The sequence below is a fragment of the Octopus sinensis genome, linkage group LG13 (assembly GCF_006345805.1).
Source record: "Octopus sinensis linkage group LG13, ASM634580v1, whole genome shotgun sequence".
NCBI classification, from domain to species: Eukaryota; Metazoa; Mollusca; class Cephalopoda; order Octopoda; family Octopodidae; genus Octopus; species Octopus sinensis.
In genome coordinates, this window is record NC_043009.1 from 20,520,658 (window position 1) to 20,542,975 (window position 22,318).

At 34.6% G+C, this 22,318-nt stretch overlaps 1 protein-coding gene across 4 annotated transcripts in view; it reads left to right on the forward strand.

The window, feature by feature from the left end:
* Positions 1-22,318, forward strand: part of LOC115218417 (protein Hook homolog 3) — an 89,066-nt gene that overhangs the window by 27,220 nt on the left and 39,528 nt on the right. For 2 of the 4 annotated variants that reach the window (XM_029788218.2, XM_036508200.1), the window contains exons 3-12: positions 1,219-1,291; positions 2,405-2,455; positions 3,962-4,013; positions 9,237-9,382; positions 10,289-10,345; positions 12,762-12,782; positions 18,390-18,449; positions 19,760-19,843; positions 20,291-20,385; positions 21,413-21,492. In XM_029788218.2, the coding sequence (XP_029644078.1) occupies positions 1,219-1,291; positions 2,405-2,455; positions 3,962-4,013; positions 9,237-9,382; positions 10,289-10,345; positions 12,762-12,782; positions 18,390-18,449; positions 19,760-19,843; positions 20,291-20,385; positions 21,413-21,492 (719 nt within the window). Of the gene's footprint in view, positions 1-1,218; positions 1,292-2,404; positions 2,456-3,231; positions 3,323-3,961; positions 4,014-9,236; positions 9,383-10,288; positions 10,346-12,761; positions 12,783-18,389; positions 18,450-19,759; positions 19,844-20,290; positions 20,386-21,412; positions 21,493-22,318 lie in introns of those variants that run through there. The other 2 variants (XM_036508201.1, XM_029788219.2) reach the window with 2 other exon arrangements.

The window sequence follows — 22,318 nt, forward strand, 5'->3', positions numbered from 1 at the left end:
TAGATGAATTGTAGTGCACCTGAGCACTGTACACAATTATTATTATTATTATTATTATTATTAAATCTCAGAACGTAAAAAGCTACAGTAACCCCCCCCCCTTTGTGGTTAGCCATATTGAGATGGCTATTATACTTTACATCTCTAAAAATGCTTATATAGTTATTTCCCTTACAAACCCGAGCAACGCCGGGCGATACTGCTAGTATAAATATATATATATATTTATATATATATATATGTGTGTGTGTGTGTGTGTGTGTGTACATATGTATATATATGTAAAAGTATATATATAAATATATATATATATTTAATTTATATATATATATATATGTGTGTGTACGTGTGTACATAAGTATATATATGTAAAAGTATATATATAAATATATATATATTTATATACATATGTGTATATATGTTTGTGTGTACATATGTATATATATGTAAAAGTATATATATATATATATATATTTAATTTATATATATGTGAAAGTATATGTATATATATATATATATATGTGTGTGTGTGTGTGTGTGTGTGATCATTATCATCAGCATGATCAACATTTAACATCTGTTTTCCATGCTATCATGGGTTGAATGGTTCAACAGGGGTAGTAAAGCCAAAGAACTACACAAAGTTTCACTGTCTGCTTTGACATGGTTTTTCTAACTGAATGCCCTTTCTAATGTTGACCATTTTACAAAGTGGACTGGATGCTATGTGGCACCAGCACCAACAAGGTCACCAAACAACTTACAAAACAAAAAATATGTAAGTATATATATATATATATGTTGTTATGTCCTGTTATTATTATTATTTTTATTCTATTTTTGTATTTATATTCGTGTAACATTATCTGTTTTTCCATCCTTGTCTTCATATACATTCGATGCTTTTTTCCAAGGAATCTAATACTCTTAGCTTAGTTTTTCCTTGGTGCTGGCCAGATTGGAGCAATCTCAAGATTAATCAGCCGAAATTGCGAGGATGATCCAGTTCTTGACTGAGGATAAAAGGCTTCGAATGACTCGTCCTTGTTTTTTTGTATCGTCTATCTGGATGTTTTGTTGTCCCTTTTTGTATCACCTAGTTGTCTGAATGTTTTGCGTTCTTGTCCCCTTTTGTATTTTATTTTGTACATATATATATATATATATTGTTTAAATTATCCAGGTTATCTGAATGTTTCTCTCTGTTTTCTCTCCTAGTGACCCCAAATTCTTCCATGACCAGTGGTTAATGTCCATGTATTCAGATCCAGGAAACAATAGAAAACAACGGGTAACTTTTCACTTTTTTATTCTTTTTTTTTTTATATTTATTTACTTTGCATTCAGCTTTCTTCTTTTACCACCACTTCTTGCGCTACCGCCATCACTATTTCTTCCCCTCTCTACTATCACCACTACTATATACAACTACTGTCACCATCACTACTACTACAGTTGCTGCTGTACAGTTATCTCTGTACACACACACACACACACACACATTATACAATGCTTGCAGGCATAGCCATGTTAAGAAGTTTGTTTCCCAACCATGCCATGCTAGGTTCAATCCAACCACATGACAACTTAGGCATGGTGTTTTACCCTAGCTTTGGGGCAGTCCAAGACAGTGTGTAGAAGCCTGTCAGATGGACTCCACCTCTAATTCAAAGCTACTTCTTGTTACACTGTCACACCGATTCTACTCTGGGATTCCATTGAGAATAAATGTGTCTGTGGGATACTCAGCCACTTTGCATGTTAATTCAATGAGTTCTGTTGATTGAACAATTGGATGTTCCTACATCAATCCCAGTGGAAGGGTCCATTATAATCCTATATACACTACAGGTTTATATAAATATTGATTTCAAATTCCAGCACAAGGCCAGCAATATCAGGGGTGGGAGTAAGATGATTACATCAACTCCAGTGTTCTACTAATTTTATCGACCCTGAAAGGATGAAAGGCAAAAATCAACCTTGGCAGAACTTGAACTCGGTAACTAAACATTTGATGAAATGCTGCTAGGCATTTGGCCCAATGTGCCAACAGTTCTGCTGACACACCACCCTGGTTTTTATAAATATTAAAACGAAGGAAGACCTATCAGTTTGATGTCATTCCTGAATTTGTAGCATTTAATCATAAAGCAGGAGACCTTGTCAAAAAGGTTAAACCTTTGAGTGGGATTCTAGTTACATGAAAAATATTTAAAGGGTAAACAATGCTAAATTAGGGATTTCTTTACTTTACGATCTGTATTGTTTTATGCTTCTGCCAAATTCCACTCCCAAGGCACCATTCAATAAAAGAAACATTCACCCAAATCTGTGAAGTTGTGAGGCAAACTTTTTCACCTCAGCTGATACCTATGTTAATATTTTCTGTTTAATTTTTCAGACAGCAAATTTACAAAAGATTCTGAACAGAGTTCAAGAGTTTTTTTCCAGTGTAAGTAATTATTTCATACATTTTAACATTTATTATGTTCCTACCTTCTACTGTTGTTTTACGTCAAATTACCTGAGTGCTCAGAAATATTCTGATATTTACCATTTCAATAGAACTAGAATTTATTTACTCCTAGGGCAACTCTGCCGACAGACTTTGACCTGTAATTGAAGATGTTCCATCTGTGACCATCTTGTCTTTTGTTTGAGACATAGTGTATCAAGGACTGTCATACTTTTTTTTTCAAGACAGCAGTTAAAAACTTGTCTTCTATTTCTAACAAGTCAAGTAGCCACATAGGGACTTCCATGTCAGCTCATTATAAGTAGAATTTGTAAAAAATGATGCAGTTTTATCTAATATCAAATATATGGAATAACCCTTTAGTGTTCACATTATTCTGCCAAAGTTAATGTTTATTTATTCTCTTTGTTTTGAACTAATCATGCATTATCTTGTAGTTATGAGATTTTGATGAGGTAGCTATTAATTTTTAAGATGATATTGTAGGGTTGGTGTGAGAGACCAGATATGGCCAGTTTGAACATAAAACAAGCAGAATACTTTTGGCCGGATATGGCCAGTTTAAATGCTAAAGGGTTAATATGAATATCTGTACAGTTTCATATGGAATAACTAGATTTTTGTATGAATAATTGTAGAGTTTTATAGGGTATGTTTGTACAGTTCTATGTAATATATTCTGTGAAGAAATGTTTTTCATTCTGTCCTTCATTATTTCTACAGATTGTAGAATTTCTTTTGCTTAACCCTAGGTCAGCCATCAATGAGCAGACCTTCAAAGAAAGATGTTCCAACCAGGACTAACCCTATCTTTTAAGGGATGTTTATGAATACATTTTTTCAGTATGTCCTTCCTATTTTCTTGATGGTAGGATGTTGTTTTAGGGAGATTTGATTTCTGTTTCTTGCATGCTTAGCAACTATGTACAAATTCTGATGTTGGCTTTTGAATGTGTGTGATATTGTAATATGTGTATGATTTTAAAGAGGTATGGCTTCTACTTCTAATACATTGAATGACCTCATAAAAGCTTCTATACTGGTTCGTATATATTGTAATAAAATGTATGGTTTTATACTTTCTGATATTAACAAGAGATACTGTATACGACTTAGCTTTTTATCATCAGCACAGTGATTTTTCAGTCCCTGGACTTGGTAACCATTGACAAAGATTATACTTAGCTTGTGGGCTCTAATAGAATTGAAAAATGTCTAACATTGCTACTTCCATTAAAGATCAGATTAAGATGTTTTCATTTCTTCAATTCTTGTGTAATTAAAATTTTGGATTGTCTCCCCTTCGCCTTGACCAACTTCGCTTGGCATCCATTCTGAAGTGAGTCTCCTTCCACCTCTTGACTGTAAAAGTAATTTTAAATAAAATGTGTTGGCTTCATTACATTATATTAACACTCGTTATAATTACATATCTTCCCTTGAATCACAAATTACTAACTATTGCTGTCCTTCTCTTTCCAGTTACCAAATTTGCGTAACAGAGGATTTCCCCTGCCAGATATTAATGCTATTGGTAAGAAATATTATTTTCTTTATTTCATTTTCTTTCATTATTTTGCTGTAAAATTTCATTGAAAATGTCATAAGATAAAATTTTATCAAGAATTAGGAGTTATTCTTGATTTGAGTGTGTGTGTGTGTTATAGAAGATTCATTTTAACCATTTAATAAGACAAAAACTGACTTAACTCACTTTAAACTCAAGAATTTAACAAGGTTTTTTTTTTGTGTGTGTGTGTTTAAAATGGTTAGAATGGTTCTCTCAAGATGTAATTATTTCTACAAAAATATTTAGGACAAATATTGTAGTTCCATAATTCTACAAAATCTCTTATTTTAATATTTTTATTGTCTTCCTATATGTCTAAACCTACCCTATCTTCTGCTGAGAAAGCTTCTACATGGTTTCTCGACCTGGTAGAAATAGCAGCCAAATTTCCCTTAAATTACATGCTACAATCATAAAAAAACAGAAGGACAGGTGAGATAATCTAGTCATAGATACTGATGTGATGGTTATGGGTGGAATGTCTTAGATGAAGGCAAACCTAGGGCGAAACAAGGGTTAATTAAGTGAGGTTAAGACAGAGTTTATGTTGCTTCCTTCCAAGAGGGATACAAGTTTCAGTGGGATCGTCTGTGAGAAGGATTTGGTAGTTTTGTAATGATAGGAAGATGAGAAATGAGACTAGTGGTTGTTATTTAACCCTAGGTCAACCTTCATTAATCACGCCTATGTTTAAAGACATTCCAACTGTGACCATCCTGTTTTTTTCTCCAGTCAGTGTATATCTATGACTTCATTATCTAATATGGTCTCCTTCCTTTTTTAAGACAGTTATGATTTAAAGGAAATTCAGGTGCTCTTTCTAGCACGTCAATTAACTAAATAGAGACTCCTTGTCAATTAGAGTAAAGGTGAGATGATAAAGTTCAATGCTGTTAGGGAAGAGAGTGCTACAGTATCAAGTTAAAGGAACAGAAGGGGTCACAGCTTAATGGTAAACTTGGTGATGATAGTGGAGTATAGAGAATGGCTCAGTTTGATAATCAACCAGATATAACTGTATATGTGTATATGATGATGATGATGATGATGGTTTCACTGGCCAGAAAAATATTTAATAGTGTAGGATGTCAGGGAGGATGGATTAATAAAAAGATAGTAATTACTTTCAGGGTGTAATTACCAAGTTGTAATTACCTTCAACATGGTATTAATATTAAAAACAAACTTCCTTTGAAAATATTTAGAACTATTGTAGTTACATCGGGCTGAGAATCCACCAAGGGAAGGTGTGCCAAAAGAAAACAATTCAACAACGCGGGTTGATAAACCATAAGACGTGTGGCCAGAACCCCCCGGAAAATAACCATAGCGAGGTTCATTCCACAGTTGAATTGGAACAGTCAAAAAGACTGATAGGTGTGTTGAAGAAGACAAAGGATGAGGTTGCCGAAAGCAAATGCCGCAGAGAGTGATAAAAAATTTGAAAACGAGAGGGTGGGGGTTGGGGTAGGCACAGGGAATGACCACAAATTCAAAGGCGACGACGAACAAAAAGTCGCAAAACTGGAATAATACATATACCAGGAGGGAGAGAGACAGATTTGGACTGGGAGGAAACAACAGGGAAGGTAGACTCAACAGCCAAAAGAGCGAATAACCATAGCGAGGTTCATCCACAGTTGAATTGGAACAGTCAAAAAGACTGATAGGTGTGAAGAAGACAAAGGATGAGGTTGCCGAAAGCAAATGACGCAGCGGTTATAAAAATTTGACAACCGAGAAAGAGCGGACCATCGAAGAGAGAAAGACGGATCGCAAAGATTCGAGTAGAGAAGAAAAAACTCAGAACCAGATGGAGGGATGCAAAGGAGGAGGAAAGAGAAGGGCTAAAGCAAGAGCGACCATCGAAGAGAGAAAGACGGATCGCAAAGATTCGAGTAGAGAAGAAAAAACTCAGAACCAGATGGAGGGATGCAAAGGAGGAGGAAAGAGAAGGGCTAAAGCAGCTATATGAAGAGATAGAAAAGAGGCATCGAGATCTGCTAAGAAAACAAAGAAGGAGGAGCAGAAGAAAGGAGAGGGAAAAAAACTATCGTAGCTTTGTGAACAATTCCTATCAATATGCGAAACATCTATTTACTGAAAGTAAAAACGGAAAATTGGATTGCACGAAAGAAGAGCTTGAACAACATCTGAAAGAGACATACAGCAACTCTGACAGAAATGAAGTACTCCCAAAAATGCACGGACTGAAGAAACCACCTGAACCAAGAGTACCGTTTGATTTGAGTGGCATCAAACGGAAAGAAATGGATGAATTCATAAGGAAAGCAAGAGCAAAAAGTGCACCAGGGAACGATGGAGTGAGCTACAAGGTATACAAATATTGCTAAAATTACGTTTGCAGCTGTTTGCACTGATAAGAGAAATGTGGAAGAAGAAAGATGTAGCGGAGCGATGGTGTATAGCTGAAGGTATCTATCTACCTAAAGAAAAAGAGGCAAAAGCACTAGGCCAATTTAGACCGATTTCACTACTAAATACAGACGGGAAAATCATGTTCGGAATAATTGCTAGACGAATTATAAGATTCGTACAGCATAACGGATACGTTAATGAAGCGATTCAAAAAGCAGGAATCCCCGGAATCCCTGGGTGCATAGAACACGCATTTTCCATCTGGGAAGCCATCACCTGTGCAAAGCAAAAGAAGACAAACCTGTACATTGTTTGGCTAGATCTTGCCAATGCCTATAGATCTGTTCCGCACACAATAATAAAAACAGCGATGGACTTCTTTTGGATTCCAAAAGATGTTCAACAAATGCTCATGTCGTACTACGACAACCTGAGGATGAGATTTACAGCAGGAAAGTTCACAACGGAGTGGCAACGGCTTGAAATAGGTATTGCAGCCGGATGCACGATATCAGTCATCTTATTCGTGCTAATCATGGAAATGCTACTCAGATCTACAAACTGTGAGAAAGTTGTTACAAAGACACCATTAAGGGCTTTTATGGACGATGTAACTATATTATCGGAAAGTAGAGAAGCAGCAGAGGGAACGTTAGAGCGGTTGGACGAATTGATAGGATGGGCAAAGATGAAATTCAAAGCCAAAAAATCTCGAAGCGTGGCTTTCATGAAAGGAAGGCAAAAAGAAGTGAAATTTAGGATAGGAAGTGAAAACATATCAACGGTGAAAGAACAACCAGTAAAGAGTCTCGGAAGATGGTATAGAGATTTATTAAATGATAAGAAGCAAAGGAAAGAAACGCACGAGTTAGTAGAACAAGGATTAAAGGCAATTGACAGAACAACACTGCCGGGAAAATTCAAATGTTGGATACTGCAATTTGGGCTGTACCCAAGAATAATGTGCCCATTGCAAATGTACGAAATAGCCTCAAGTATAGTAGAAAGGATGGAACAAAGATGCAGTGTGTTTATCAGAAAATGGCTTGGTCTGCTGAAACCACTGAATACAACTGCACTATATGGAAAACCCGTGCTGCAACTACCAATAACATCAATCGCCGAAGAATATAAGGCAGGAAAGGCAAGGACAGTAATGATGCTAAGGTATTCAAAAGATCAGAGCATCCAGGAAAACCCTCCAAAGGTACGAACAGGGAGGAAATGGAAGGCGGAAGAGGCAGTAAACCGGGCGATCGGAAAACTAAGGCACGCAGATATAGTCGGAGCGACGCAAGAAGCTAGAACCGGCCTAGGGTCGCAAAACTTCAGGCCATTTTGCAAGAGCAGTGTAAAAGAGATGAAAGAGGCAGTGGTATACAAAGTGAGAAAGGAAGAAGAAGAAAGGCGAAATGTACATTTGGTGCAATGCAGTCAACAGGGACAGTGCCTGAGATGGGAGGAATATGTGATCAACCGCAGAATATCATGGAAGGAACTTTGGGCTTGGGAACAAGCAAGAACATCCTTCCTGATCAGGTCTACCTTCGACGTTCTACCCTCACCGGCGAACTTAGTCCGGTGGAACATAAAAACAACCGACGAGTGTAGATGCGAAGAGAAAGCGACGGTTAGACATGTTCTGTCAGGTTGCAGACTAGCACTTGAAAGATATACATGGCGGCATAATCAAGTCCTCGGCGTCATAAGCGCAGCACTCAAGGATAAGATCAAGAGGTACAATAGGGGAGAATACCCAAAAGTAGAAAAGTGCAGGAGAGTATACTTCCACAAGGAGGGAAAAGGTTATAAAACCAGGCCTACAAGTAAGTATACGAGATAGACGAAAGATGGAAGGGATACTGGGAGGTGGCCACGGACTTGGAAAGACAAGAGAACATCGGCAATACAGAGGAACGAAAGGAGAAGAGGTATGAAAAGCTAATCGAAGAATGCAGAGAACAGGGATGGAATGTCGAATATTATCACCTGGCAGTGGGGGCTAGAGGCTTCATTGAAAAGAAAATGACAACGCTTTTCAAAAGAAGATTTGTTTTTTCTAGCCCCAAGCTGCGTAAACTAATAAGGAGAGTACAGGAGGCGGTCGAAAAAGCCAGCTTCTATATATGGCTGAAGCGGGAAGACCGAAAATGGCTTGAAAGTCATAAACACGCCGACAGGAAATAACATCATTAGGTGAGACAGTGTCACGTGACAACTTGCTGGGGCTGCCTGCTGGAGCCTATGCGGCAGGTATTTAACGGGAAAAATTTGACAAGACAGTCAGTCACTGGCTGACATTCGTTGACGATACATCGAAGAGGCCAGGGAACAGAAGAAAGAAGACATGCACCCAACACCAGAGCTGAAGACACCTCCGAAAGAGGGGGGCCCGCCACGTCAAAACGGTAGAGGTGTAGGGGCCAAAACCGGACGTGGTTCCTCCTGATGATGTCTTGAGCTAACTGGATCCTATAAAGGAGCTGTTGTGGTAGCAGACCACGAAACACGGTTGTAATTCCTTTTATCAGACAGACTTGCCAGTGAATTTTCCATACTTCACATTTGTATTTGTCAAATAATTCCAAGATGTTTGGTGCTATTTTATTGCTAGAAATTCTAAAACTATTCAAATCTTAGAAAAGGGTTTATAAAAATGTTCTTATATGGGCAGTAATTGGCTTCCCATATCTATGAGCTTCCTGATTGATGATTATTAACTAAATGTTAACTAACGATTATGAATTTCAGTTTAATTGTTCAGTTGTTAATGAATGTCAAGTACATGATTTCTTTTTTCTCATTTAGCTGAAACTAGCAGCATGAAAGAATTGGTTTCTTTCCTGCAGCTGATTCTTGTGTGTGCAATGTATTGTGAAGAAAATACACACATACACCAAATTATGGAAATGGAAGAATCCGTACAACAAGTGGTTATGCAACTCCTAAAAGAGGTAAACCCTTTTGTTTTTCATTACAAATTCTTTTAATTGAAATGGGCAGAAATTGTATGCCATCTTGAAAACTCAAGTGACAGGGCAGGACAAATGGTGCCCATGACCTTTAGAAGTCCTCCTAGACTAAAGAGATTAATATGGTTGATGTATGTGACTTATTGCAGGTTCTCTTGAGACTGAGGAGATTAATATGGTTGATGCATAAACCTGAATGTAAAGTGCTGAACTTCAATTGAAGTTTAAGTATCTTATTTACTGAAAACCTGGTTTTAAAAGAATCTCTTTCTTTCTCCAATTGATTGTTAATTTATTAAATTTACCTGGCAATGTGAAGATAGTTTTATGTTCTTCATTGAAATCTAATTATTCAGTTTTAACATTTTGGAGGGTACAAGCCCCACCAGTGAGTTTCATTGGAGAAGAAGATAGGATTATTTTTTTATCAGAGTCAAAAAGAATAATAGTTTTATTATTTAAAATATCAGGGGAAAATATCTCAATTTCAATTGACAGAGACACAGACAAGCATACATGTGCACAAACACACGCACATGCATGGGGACTTCCATGTCACGGTCCAAGTCATCCATTGTGTGGCACCACTGCTCTTCATAGTATGATAGACACACACACAAGATAAAGTCAGCTTCAAGTTGTATTATGTATAGAAATAACCTGAAGTTTTTTAATGTTGAAACCACATCAGTGAGGTACAGTGTGGTATAATTAGGTAGAAAATGATGCAGTTATGTCCATTGTGGTACGATTATTTACAGAATGGTTGTCCACTCTCTGTGATAAGCACCATCATACAGAATTATTGATTCCATGTTTGAAATATTTCTATTCATGATACAACTGCATCTTTTATTGATCCTCATTCATTTGGTTTTATGTAATTAGGTTGTTAATGAAGATGGTACCTCCAGTATGAATGATAGTTTTTCAGCAATTAGTGATGTAAGTACATATCATTATTACCATTTATTTGCAATTATATGTGTCTTTTAAAAAATGCTTTATCTTAAATTATTCTTAAAATTTCTCTCTCTCTCTCCAGCTATATGTGTGTTATTCTTCAGGATCTCATTTCCCCTTCTACATTCACTTTACTCTCCCCAGTCCAGTTTACTCTTACTCTCCCCTATCTGCTCCCCTCATTTACCTTCCATTTCACTTAATTGCTCTCCACTCTATTCATAATTGAAATTACTTCTGCAGTGTTGCAATCTTAAATCCTTTATTGTCTTCTAATAAGCTAACAACACCAAAAAACTCAATAAAAGCTATTTTATACAACAAATTACCCAATACCACAACTTGTTTTCTTCCCTCATCCTTACTTTTCAGAAAACCTTTTTAAATGTTTGACTTAACTTGCAAGTGTTTTTCATTGAGTAAATACATATTAACAAAAGTTTTGCTTGCCACCTCCCCCCTCCATATATATATATATATATCTGCTTAAATCCTCTTGTTATTAAGAAAACCTACATTGCATCATTAAGTCCTTAAAATACTTTCTCCTCTGCTTTCTACTTTTAGATGAACCTTTTTTCTTCTTTTTCTTTTCCAAATACTAAAATAACCACTCCATTATTTCCTCCAATGAGCAATTTTTCTTAAAGACTTCCTTTTAAATACGGATTAATTTTGATTCTTCATTGACAATTTTCTCTAAACTACAGTGGAGAAGGCAAGCTGTTGGATTTGCTTGAAAAGAGATATTGAGCAATAGTTAGAAGAATATTGAAGAAAACTTAATAACTAGTTGATTTGGCAAGCAGGGAGTCGTTTCAGTGATTTGGGCGGAGTTGGGGTGCAGTGTGCAATGATACTGTCGAGAGGTAAGCCCTGAAATGGAGTTCTCTCCTGATGACTCCATAAACTTACTAGCCTCCAGTGTGCAGAGCTTTTAACTGGTAGCACTTGCATCCTTCAAGTTGTTTACAAAAAATCATTTCCCAGTACAATCTATAAATGTTCTTCATAGAAGACTCTTTCTATTTTCTCCAAGTAGTCACAACCAAAATGCATTTTGTCATACCATTCCAAAAATTCCTCTGTCGTGCACTTAAATATTTCTTTACTTCTATATTTCATTCTCTGGAATGTTCTAAATTGTTTTATAAATCATCTGTGAGAATGGTAAAATGGATATAAAATCGTGATAAGGATGAGTTTCATTCAGGGCCTGACATAAGCAATTAATGATATTCTGTCTTGGCATTACTGTAATGGTACAACCCACCCCTATAGTTTGTTAATTCCACCCCACACACCACATTTACTTTGGTTGATGTCTTAGGTTGTGTCTTTGTCAGTCCTACCTTTACATGAATGGTTTTTATTTGTTACATTTAACAAAACAGTAGAATCTAGGAACACCAGAGGTGTGCTATATTGCTAAAAAGTAACTGTTTGAAGAATATAATATGTTTCATATTGTAAAGAAGAAGACAAGCCTAATGTTTCAGACACTGTCTTTCTATGGAGGAGAAAAGGTACAACTTTTATTGTGCCTCCATAAAATTTGTTCACCTAAAATTGCTATGTCTCATCTCAGATTTACTTGAGATATTTCCCTTACAAACTCATTCTTTTCTCTCCTTTGATAACATTTCTGTTATCTCACAATGTTCTTTTTATTCTGTTCAACGTCTGAACTCTTCATCTCAACATGTACACTCCTGTTTCAGCATCTAGACTCTTGATTCAACATGTAGACTCTTGTTTCAACATCTTGACTCCTACTTTGAGAATGAGCAATATCATTCTGGTATTGCTCCCTCAAACAATTAACCATCCTAATCCTCTCCATTCTTTATATTCTTTCATTCCATGTTCAAAGTCCACAGACTCCTCTCTTTAATGGAAAATGAAGACAATATTAGTTATCTTCTCATATTTGTTTTCTTTTTTTCTGAATGGTAGCAATTAACCATTTAGCAATTAACTTTACATTTGGAAAAATAAATTATGTTGTTTCTTCACATATTCATCATTATCATCTTCATTGTGTAATATTTTCCGGCCTTTTCTTATATTAATATTCAAATTAACTAAGAATTATAATCCAAACTGTCTTGCACTTCTCATTGATATAATCAACAGTTGGTTTATTATTAAAACACCATTAGTATTTGTATTATTCGCCATTTCTCAATATTGTCTTCTTTTTCCCATTAGATTTTATGTGTTTCAAATATTAAACTTATCTCACTGAAAATTTGTTTCTTATTCACTCAATTTTTATGTTTCTCCACAGTTATTGAACCCAGCATGCCTAATGTCTAATCCCTTCTCCTTTTTAATATGTAAAACCTATGACAACTCTGTAGAATTATCAGAGAATTATATTTTTTCCCTTTTACAGCTTTCCAAGTATTACTCTCAGGTTCTTCAATTTCCTTTTCAAATTTTTACTTTTTATCCAATTTTATTTTCATTTTTGCTCATTTTTACTTAATTTTTGCTCAGCTGGTAGTTTTTTTTTTTTTTTTGTCTTTTTGTTTCCAATTTTGTTACTTCATGTCCATCATTTTTGTTAGCTTTTTTTCTATTTGTAACAAATATTTTGTGGGTCATTCCCCCCCCCCTTTTTTTTTTTTACTTTTTATTTTATATTGCAGTTCTTGAACACATTTTTATTTCCTGCTATTCAGTTCCAGCAGACGTGTTTGATTCTGGAAACTAAATACTTTTGCTTGAAGATGTTGCTGAAAGTTTATAATTTTTGCCTCTAAAATTGCATGAATGTTTGCAATCAACCATTACTTTATTCTCACTTTTTTCAAAACTCAGTATTAAATAATCGATGTATTTTCACTTCATGCAAGCTAAAATGATTCACACACACACACACTCTTACTCACACATATATGCATATGTATAAGAAATGAATTCTGAGAATCGTATCGATATAACAGAAAGCTCCTCTAATGGACTCGGATATCAGGCCACATGGTAATCCGATACAGAGAAGTGTAATGCAAGTGTCCATGCAGCCGAAATCCAGAAGATACGATTGATGAAATTGTTTCATGAAGAGTATATAATCCATAAAAAGTCAGGCAGCACAAGAGATGAATATATTTATTTAACCATTTGACATCCTTAGGATTACGACTGCTTTGCAACCTTCTTCGTGCAGTATTAATTCCAGTGTGGAAGAAATTATGCTTAAAATGCTTAGCATTATACAATGGAATTGTACATTTGCAAATCAATGCAAATGAAGAGTTGAGACCTTGGTGTAAACCTGATGACCTTGCTTTGGGTTTGGGAATATGCAATTTTATTGTGCAATGCTGAGCATGCATACAAACATGTACACATAATTTCTTCCATACTGAAATTAGTACCAAATGAAGAAGGTTGCAAAACAGCCGTAATCATAAAGATATCATGCAGTTAAATAAATGTATATTCACCTCTCATACCTACTGACTTTCAGGGTGGGTGTGTTTGTGTTTGTGAGTATCTTTTTTTTTTTTCTGGTTTGTCTAACTGTGTAGCACCTTGAATAGATGTCTTTTACTGTAGCCCTGAGCAAACCAAAGCCTTGTGAGTGGATTAAGTAGATGGAAACTGAAAGAAGCCTGTCGTATATATATATACATATATATATATAAGGCTTCACTTGACATTGTGTGACGGTTGTAAATGAGAGTCAGTCATTTTCAGTCTTCTCTATAGAAAACCTGTGACTTTGCTTGAAAATAGGTGAAGGTCGGCAGCATTTAATGATGGGTGTCTGGCCATAGAAGGTCTGCCTCAATAAATTCCCTCTGCCCTATGCAGGCATAAAAAAATAGACATTAAATGATGACAATTTACACTTATACATATGTACCTGTATATAGATATATGTAGATAGAAACATGTATATATTATGTATACACATCTTGGAAGATGTATATGTGTGTGTGTTAAGTGGTTGGCATTAGGAAAGCTGTAGAGACCATTCCACAACAGACAATTGAAGTCTGGATGGTTCCCAACTGGCCAGTTCCATTCCACAACATCCAGCCCATGCCAGCATAGAAAGCGGATGTTAAACAATGATGATAATAATTATATATGTCTGAGTTTGGCTTTTTTGGTGCCCCCATGATGCTTAAATCAGAAGGCCAAGTCAAGAATGGAACAGTCTCAGACATTGATTGCATGGGTGGTGGTCTTGGCTGGAATTGTTGGGATTTGTGTTGCCTTTTTCTGCTTCTTCTTTAGTTTTTCTTCTCTTCTGAAATGAATTGCTCTTATGCTTTATAAAGGTGCAGACATGGCTTCCTAGCTATGTGGGTTGGTCCCTAATTGCATAGCTCTGGGTTCAGTCCAACCAAAGCCCTCTGATTCAATTTGGTCGATGGAAACTGAAAGAAGCCCCTTGTATATGTGTACATATGTGAGAGTGTGTGTATGTTTGTGTCTTGACATTATTTGATAGTTGTAAAATGATTGTCGTTGCCATTCACGTAGTGCCTTTCATTTTTAGTATTCTGCGAGAACATGTCTGGCCATCAGGAAATATATTACTTTGCTTGGAAACAGGTGAGGGTTGGCAACAGGACAGAAGAATCTGCTTCAATAACCCCACCCCTCATCCATGCAATTATGGAAAATTGAACATTAAAAATGTTGATGGTGGTGATATGTACTTTTTTTGTGTGTATGTATGCATGCATGCATGCATGCATGCATGTGCATACATGCATACATACGTTATAGGTACACACCCCAACCGATACTCTATTCACCTATGACCTAATTATTTCTAATTAACCATTTCTCATCAAGATCTCAACCTTTGCCTAACCCTCAGGATTCTGTTGTAATTGATGCAATATGAAATTTCTCTTTTATCCTATCGGGATCAATTGGACCAGATGGCTGATGGAATATCTTCCATTTCTTTGCCTCCTGAGTCCAAATCACACCTACATGGATGTCTGTTGTCCAATTTAAGATGACCACTAGTTAGCAGAGTCCATTCTGTCTGCAAATGTCAGGCCTGGAATCCAGTTTGAGGCTACCTTTCTCCCTCACCCCACCCACCCTAGTTTCAGGACCCTTTTAAAGGGTCATCAGCCCTGCCATCTCTCCTGACTAACAGATAAAAAAAAAAAACAGTACCATTTCTGCCACTGCACAAGGCCTCACATTAAGAGAGGGGTAGGGGTTACAGTCAGTTTAATCAAGTCCAGTACTTGATCCCAGATGGGTAAAAGGAGAAGTTGGCTCTGACAGGATTTGAACTGAGAATGTAAAATAAAATGTAACTAAATACTACTTTGTTCAACACTGTAATTATTCTGTCAATCCACCGCCATTAATTAATTGATAAACCATCAAATCAGGATTTCTGGGACACAGTAGAAAGAAATAACTCTTTTAAATTTTAGTTATTTTCATTGTGCACAAAAACAGATTTTTTTTTTTTTTTTACAGACATTGCTCTGTAAAATGTGGGTAGTTTATTTTCTCATTCTGAAATTATTCAACAGTCTGACAGGTGTTTTTTTGTTTTCTCTGTCTCTGCTACAAAATGTAAAATATTTCTTTAAAGGTTAAAAAAAGAATTTTTCTTTAAACCTCAAATGTTCTTTTGGTAAATGGTAAATCTAGAAGCCTGCATATTCAGGAACATGACTTTTTTTTTTTCAATTCATGCTTTACCTCTTTTTACAAAGAATGATACCTATATTTGAAAGTCTACATGTATGTTGGTATTTTTTTGTTTTCTGCTACTATTTTATTAATTAACCTACTCCCAGTATAAAAGTGTGTGTGTGTGTGCATATAGACATAAATATACACACACACACACACACTCTGATATGTCCATACACATGTATGTACCACTGTCTCTAATCCTTTTGTATGGTATTTATTTGCATTGTAACCATAATATCTGCCAACACACCATTTTTTAGAAATGATCTTGAGATGTCAGTTAAAGTCATTATTCCAAAGAATCTATCAAAATTCTATTGTTTGTTCAATTTTGATGGAAATACATTTAAATACACAATTATGTTGGCAGACATAACATTCCCAGATGTAGCCCTTTCCTAATAAAATATACCAATTCCGTTTTAATCCATTTTCAAAGTCATCAAGAATCTGGAGCCTCAAGAAAAAAAGGAAAATTCCATTTATTAATACATATATATACATGTGGTTCCCTCTAGTGATAGCAATTAATACAAGGGAGATAATCATCCCTTCACAACATGAAGTGAGATTAGAATTCACATATTCAATTTTTGTCTTTACTTATTACAAAGTCCTTACAGTTCCTAGTTGGTGGCAGTCATGCATAGCAATATTTCATTCTTTTCAGAAATTGTCAACATGATGTAAACTGTCACTTATTGATTAGACATTCCATTAAAATTAATGATTAGATTAATTACAGTCAGGGAACATGAAATGTGAATTTTCTTCTTTTCTTTCATGAAATGCTAGTAGTTAAAGAATCAAGAAAAAAGAGAAACATCTTCAGTGTAGCAACTAGCCATTTTAAAATAACGCGCCAATTTGCAGTAGCTGGCAATATGACGTAATGTCGTATTGCCGAAGAAATATTATTGTCGTTTTTCCATTGGTTAATATAACTGCTCATATAAGGATTAGTAAAGAATATTTGCATGAAATTTCGATTCTTTTTAGTCGAGTTGAGCAGTTATAAAAACCCTGGATTTTTGGAAAAACTTTAGTATTTGTTGGATGTAGCTAAACTCCACGACACTCACTCCTTTGAGACATTGGTGATTTTCATACCATGTCCAAGGAAAATCCGACAAGTCTTATTTGAATTGTTGTGATTCATTTATTTAGTTAGATTTATGAATTAGCTAGTGAAATATATAGTCATACTTCTACATGACGAAAATTATCTTTTCTTTCACATGTACATAATATAAAATGTTATATTTATATAATAAAATTAATTAAGAAAATGTTTTCTCGTCACGCTTTTCAACTGTGTATAAATATGCATTTCTGTAATCATTAAATTATATTTTCTTATAGCGGTTAAATGAACACGAAGATAATATTATACATACATGACGCTAATATTCTTAGCGTTCCATAAGTATATTTCTCTATGGCGTTATATACTGTAGTTCGGATTTGCGTATAATGATAACACTTAAGTTATAAGTGACGTTTTAATCATTATATACACCCTTACTTAAAAAGCCAAGTAAAATAATCTATTTCCCAATCGGAAACACAATAAATAGCATTACATTACTGTAACAAAACTAATTAGAGAATATACGATATTAATATAACCTAAGAGAAAGCTCATGGTAGCCTAAAACCGCCTATAGGAAAATCAGTATTCATTTACAGAATAACAGCTATTTTCAGCAGCATTCTACCTTGTGAAAATATCGTTATAGCAGTTAATAATATATATATACATTTATGTATATATATATATATACATAAATGTATATATATTTGTGTGTGTATCAAGTTAATATTTGAGATTTAACAAAAAGTCTTTACCTAACATTATAAAAGGTTTCATTCTGTGAACATTTTAAATCCGATTTTTATCTCATCGAACCAGCATCAGTTCCAGATATGCTTGTACCAAAACAGTTAACACTCTTCTTAAATGTCAATATTCTGTTCTGTAAACCTGGAAGTTTAGCAATTCCACTCATTTCTATTTTGGAATTTAACCAAGAATAAATTCATCAGTAAATTCAGTCTGGCATCACCAATATTTCATTTCTAGAAATTTGGTTTGATTGGAACCATTTCTATAAATTTTTAAGTTTAAATAATATTTATTATTATTATTATTATTATTATTATCATTGTCATAGTCATTATTGTTATTATTATTGTTGTTGTTGTCGTTGTTGTTACAGTTGTTGCAAATGCTGTTTTTCTTTGTTTCTAAATAAATTCTGCACACACACACACACCACCTCCTTTTGGAAATTTGATTATAATGAATATGAAACTGTATCATTTTTAGAATTTTGATCCTGAAGACAATGTTGATGGATCTTACCAACTTGGACGTGCAGATGATCAGGTTTGTCTTTTTGAATTTATACTGAATTCTTGTAAGTTGGCTCAAGTGTCACCCAATATAAGTGTTAGCGCCACAGATCCTCAAAGTGAATTGTCAATACATCAGGCTTCTTGTCTTCCTCATGACATACTTATTATTCCACTTTTAGGAAATAATCTGGAAATGTGAAGTAATTATGTGTTCATTACACATATTTGCCATTGCAAACCTTTAGCATTTCTGCTCAAATAGATGAACTGCAGAGAGTGATTACGAAGTATGGTAGAAATTAATGTGTAGATACATCTGCAAGAAAATCATTCTCTCTCCTTATCTCTCCCTATATATACATATATCAAGGTTTTTGCAAAAATATGCTTGATACAGTCACAATAATTAAAGGAAGAGTTTCTTAAACGTTATTAACAATTTTTAGAAAACTGAATGTCACAAACTTTTGGAAAAGAAGTTTTTGTATTGTGTGTATTTCGTGTGTAAGCACTGCTCAACTTTTCAAATGTATCTACTCTGAACTTTGCTTTGGTGGATTGTGGAGGAGAAAAGAGACAGGTAGTATTTATAAATTTAGGCATAGCTTAAAGGTATCTGGGTTGCTGTTGTATTAATTGTAATTCCTTATTTAAAATACAGGGAGGAAGGGAAACTGATGTTAAATTCCAGATACTTGTCAAGGAATATCACCCATTTATCACTGAAAAATAAAAACTGATTCAGGACAGAGTGGACTCTTTAACCCAGCCATAGTCAACCTTTTTAGTGCTGTTGGCCCATGCTGTGAAGTCAGGGATGTGAAGGGCATCCAGCTCTGTGCACATATGTGTGTGTGCGTGTGTACATGTGAGCCTTTTTGAATTGAATTCATTCTGAGAACCATAGGTGATATCCTGCAATGGTAATAACCATCGGTGATATCCTGCAATGGTAATAACCATCATAATGATGTTGTTGAGGTTGATAGAAAATATTTCTATCATAACATTAATTGAGAAAAAATATAAAAATATAAACATGTTTGTGTCATTCCTTACGAATATTTCACTAGAATATGAGAAAGTGTTATGAAACTATCCCAGAAGTTTCCCTTTGTCAGTTTTATTGATTAAATAATATTGAACAAGTTGTTCTGCTTAACAATAACATTATTTAGCGTTTAATAAATTTTTAATCATTATAATTTAGCTTTAATAATATAATGAATAATCACGTTGTTGTATTAACCATAAAATAATTGTTTTATTGTCCATTTGATAGATAATTATTGTTATTAAATTACTAATTATTTTCTACTCATTAACCTTTTATTTCTTCAGCTAAGACGTACACTTGATGAACTGCGAAATGTCAAAGAAGCTAACGAAGAATTAACAAAACGTTGCCACTTCTTGGACGAACAAGTTAGTTGGATTAACATTTGTCACACACATCTATAAGCATTAAGAAATATCAGCCACCTTTCTTTAATAGTCAAGCCAAAAAGATGGTTTTAACATTTCATAAACTCTGGTGGAATCATTTTGTAAATATGTTTTAAAAACTTGAATAATTAATATAAAATTTGTTGTAAGCTTGAAAAATGTAAGTTCAATGTAAATTTTTAAAATGTCTAACTAGTCATATTTTTTAGAAAAAAAAAGCCAATTAACTATTTAAACCATTAACCACTTAAGCTGCTAAAATGAAATCACTTTACATAAGATTGTAATTTTTTTTTTTCCTAACTTGATGTCATTTTTCATGTAAACAGCCAGATGAAAATTATTTATTTGAATTTAGCAAAAGAGGAAGAAGTGTTGTTGTTGTCATTATTCATTGATAGACATTTTTTTTTTTTGCTTTGTTAGATGACTTCTTTACAAGATGAGAAAATTACTCTGTCTTCTGAAGTTGACAGATTATCAGAACGTTTGAACCAAGCAGAAAATCTTGATGATCCTGGGTAAGCTTTATTTCTAATTCCAGAAGTAAATTTCTAACTGAACTAATGTTCAGTATGGTTTTAAATAATTCTTTACTGTCTGCTAATTCCCTATTCTTTTAACTACTCCATAACTCCATAATTTAGAAAATAGATGTTTTTTGCTCTCAGGTCTACAACAGAGACTTTTATGCAGTTGGTCAACCTTATTTCCTGTCCATAGATTGGACAACACTGTCTCACAACTGACCATTAGCCTTCATTATTTTATATACACCACAGCAGGCACCACAACATTAATCTTTGTTGTGGTGTTTTGGGAATGCTACCTTTTTTTTTCTTGTATTTTACAAATGGATGTTTTCTTGTTGTCAATAAATCTACAAGAAAAATTCAAGATGACCTCTTTTTCCCATGACTCAAGTTTCAAGCTTCACAATCCTTCAGGGACATGCCCTTCACCATCTGTCAAATGTTTTCTGTGGCTTCCATTTACAAACTGTGGTATTTAAATGTGTGTGTGTGTGTGTGTGTGTACATAAAAGCATATATAAACACACAAATAAGTATCTATACAAAATATAGAGACAGACATACCATTTAGTTTATAGGCATTCACATTCAAAAGTAAACATGTACAACGACTGTTAGGTGAAGGCACTGCTGACCTTGAAGTTCAAACTAATTTCCTGCAGTCATTGTGTTGTAGTGCAGAGCAAGGCACATAAGTCTTCCAGCTCCAGTTTGCCTGAATAACAGATCACTCTTTATTTCATGGTGGAATGCTTAACAGTTGGGAAGTTATACGACTCTAAAGGCAATTCCCCACACCAATAAACCGTTACAGATGTGAAATAGTAAAATTCAAATAGTTAATTTGGTAGCAGGTTCTTCACTGTTGGAGTTAACTGCTGAATGATGACGTCAGCAGTAAAACGATTTTAAGGAGTAAAGTTCCAAACACTGATTCAAGAACACAGTTTGTGGTTTTTGTAGAAAAGATTTAATGATAGAGTGGTAAAATCTGATTTCTTTTAAATATTTGCAGAACTCCAGCTGGCCGGCGCTGTCAGCAGTTACAGCGACAAACTGAACGTCTGCAAGAAGAAGTTCTTAAACTGGAATCTGGTAAGATTTCCTCAATAAGTTCCATATTTTCCCTCCTTTCTTCAGTAAATACATATGCACACACTCACCAAAGTTTATTATAGAAGATTATATACATATATATATAGATTCTTCTCCTTCTTCATCATCATCAACATCGCCATCATCATCATCATCTTATTCTTCTGCTCCACCTTCTACTTCTTAGCTTTATCACTAATGCTTTTTAGTATAACACCTACGAAAATTCTATAAACAAACCTTTCAATAGAAATATTCTCATGAATTGAACTGCAACTGCTAGCCACCACTGATCATTCAAAATACAACAATCAAGGCACTCCCAAATTTTCCCACCCCTTCTCCTCTTCATCCTTCTTCTTCTACCCTACCAAGAATTCACAACGACCTTGAACCCACAAGTATAAACAAGAGAGACAGAGAAAGGCAGAAACAAGGAAATATTCCTTTAAAAAAACAAATATTCCTTTAAAAAAACTTTTCTTTTAATTTTTCTAAATTTAATTATTTAATCGTTACAGTTGAAAAGGTCTCAAAATGACCGAAACCGGTACTGAAATGTTCTTTATAAAATTATTTTAGCATTTTCTATCTTGACTTGTTTTTTCACATTATATATATATATACAAAAAGCAATAAAGATTCAAGTTAATTTAAATGAATTTACTTGAATATGGTACCTAACTTAGATGCACCAAAAAAAACTATACTGTTTTAACAATACAGTAATGTGGGGTGAAAGGACAGGCTTTATTAAAAGTTGTAAAAATTACAGCATATAAACGTGTCCCGTACTCATCAGCTAAAATACATGTGAGTTCTCTAG